The 2,380-nt window shown below is 39.4% G+C and overlaps 1 protein-coding gene across 1 annotated transcript; it reads left to right on the top strand.

The window, feature by feature from the left end:
- Window positions 1–949: 949 nt before the first annotated feature.
- Window positions 950–1,885, top strand: LOC124085241 (olfactory receptor 8D2-like). Its single transcript, XM_046432796.1, has one exon. The coding sequence runs from the start codon at window positions 950–952 to the stop codon at window positions 1,883–1,885; it is 936 nt and encodes a 311-aa protein (XP_046288752.1).
- The last annotated feature ends 495 nt before the right edge of the window (window positions 1,886–2,380 follow it).

Raw genomic sequence — 2,380 nt, forward strand, 5'->3', positions numbered from 1 at the left:
TCTCACATGGTCACAGCTAGATCTAAAGCCATGTGGTCACAAAGTTGGAAGGTTCTATTGGCATATAAAGAGGGTAATATGTCTTATTTTAATAGTATGATCAAAAGACTAGTTAGGTATGGAAGTTTTTGGTTTTTCTCAAGTGTAGTAGTTGAAGGCTTAAACCTGAGAATGAAGAAAAAAAAGGACATTGACTTTAAGAGGTACTTTCAGCATGGTTGGATTTGGGTGGAACCATGGCTCTGGGTTTCATTCAGAGTCTTTGTCCTTGAGTGTTTAATATTCCATGCGTGTACGATTATGTAAAAATGAACCCACCATTATGTGGAACTATATGGCACTAATGAAAACTTTTTTAAAAAAGATTCTGAGGAAGTGAATATTAGAGAGCCCCTGGGGCTGGGTTATTCATTTGCCCTGTTCTCTTACATAGGCCTCATTGGCAGCCAATCACTGCCACAAGCAAGAGTGGCTCATAAGAGCTTTCGCATTCAGGGTACACACATGCCTCTTATTTATTCACACTGACATGATCTTCAGCAAATGCCTACTTCGAGCCAGCTTCCTTTTGGAAAGGATGAAGTCATGTTACACATGAGAGTGTCAGAAATGCGAATCACAAGGGCTGGGGTTGTGGCTTAGTGGTAGAGCGCTCACCTCATACATATGAGACCCTAGGTTCAATCCATTTTAACCAAGAGAACAGGTTTCATAAAGTTCAATCTTCTGGGTTGAGAATGAGATCCATCTTTTCCAGTGATTCAAATATAATAGAAAGGAGATAAAAAGAAATAAACAAAATAAAGATATTGTGCCCATGTATAACTAATTTTTTTTAAAAGGAATGCAAATCACAAAAAAGAGCATGAAATTCTATTGGAAATCAGAAAAATAAGTCTAATGTTCCATTTTTCTCTATCTCTTTCTGCAGATAATATTTTGTAAGAAAATGCCTACTTCAAACCACTCTTTGATGATTAATTTTATCCTTGAAGGGTTAACAAAACGCTCAGAGCTCCAGTTGCCACTCTTCCTCCTGTTTCTTGGAATATATGTGGTCACAGTGGTGGGTAACCTGGGCATGATCCTCTTAATTGCCATCAGTTCTCAACTTTACTCTCCAATGTATTACTTTCTCAGTCATTTGTCCTTCATTGATCTCTGCTACTCTTCTGTCATTACTCCTAAGATGCTGGTGAACTTTGTGTCAGAGAGGAACATCATCTCCTTTCTGGAGTGCATGACTCAGCTTTACTTCTTTCTTTTTTTTGTTATTGCAGAAGGTTATCTTCTAACAGCCATGGCATATGACCGTTATGTTGCTATCTGTAGCCCACTGCTTTACAACGTTGTCATGTCCCACAGGGTCTGCTCCATCATGATGTCTGTGGTGTACTCGCTGGGTTTGTTTGGGGCCACAGTCCACACCTTCCGCATGTCAATGCTGTCCTTCTGTGGGTCTCATATTGTCAGTCATTACTTTTGTGATATTCTGCCCTTGCTGACTCTGTCTTGCTCTAGCACCCATATCAATAAGATACTGCTGTTTATTATTGGAGGAGTTAATACACTAGGTCCTACTCTGGCCATTCTCGTCTCTTATGCTTTCATCCTCTCTAGCATCCTCCATATTCGCTCCACTGAGGGCCGGTCCAAAGCCTTCGGCACCTGTAGCTCCCATCTCATGGCTGTGGGCATCTTTTTTGGGTCTATAACATTCATGTATTTCAAGCCTCCTTCCAGCAATTCTATGGACCAGGAGAAGGTGTCCTCTGTGTTCTACACCACGGTGATTCCCATGCTGAACCCCCTGATCTACAGCCTCAGAAACAAGGATGTGAAGAACGCACTGAGAAGAGTGGTTGCTGGGAGGCAGTCATCCTGATGAAGCGGGTACTCAGAGGGATCAAGAAGAAATGAACCAGATGAAATGGTGTCAGAGGATTTTTGACATTTCTTTCTGTTTTCCAAAGAGAAAACATTCTTATTTACAAACTACAGAGTCTATACTTGAGAATGACTGAGGTTTTTGGATCTTACTGAGCAATTCAGTTTTCTGATATGTTTTAGAGAGGAGTTGGCAAAAGAGAGAAGACAAATAAACATTATGAAGTTTATGATCATGAAAATAATACTGTTATCTTGGAAACTAGGAATGATGTAGTTACATGGGAAGGAGCATCTGAGTGTTGGAACAAAATTATGTAGATGGGAGATTATGTGCAAATTCAATTAATCATCCAGTATCTGTGGAATTCAAACTATTACTTTTTATATATTGTTTTATCCAGCCTGAAGAGACATTGTACAGAACTATGTAGCTTAGTTGTCTTGGGGGAATGGTTAGCCTATATATATATATATATATATATATTTTTTT

Source organism: Marmota monax, unplaced genomic scaffold (genome assembly GCF_021218885.2).
Source record: "Marmota monax isolate L192 unplaced genomic scaffold, Marmota_monax_Labrador192_F-V1.1 WCK01_AAM20220418_F8-fsc00062, whole genome shotgun sequence".
Taxonomy (NCBI): Eukaryota; Metazoa; Chordata; class Mammalia; order Rodentia; family Sciuridae; genus Marmota; species Marmota monax.

Excerpts from the sequence above, each read along its gene's own strand:
- LOC124085241 (XM_046432796.1), top strand. The coding sequence starts at position 950 with ATGCCTACTTCAAACCACTCTTTGATGATTAATTTTATCCTTGAAGGG.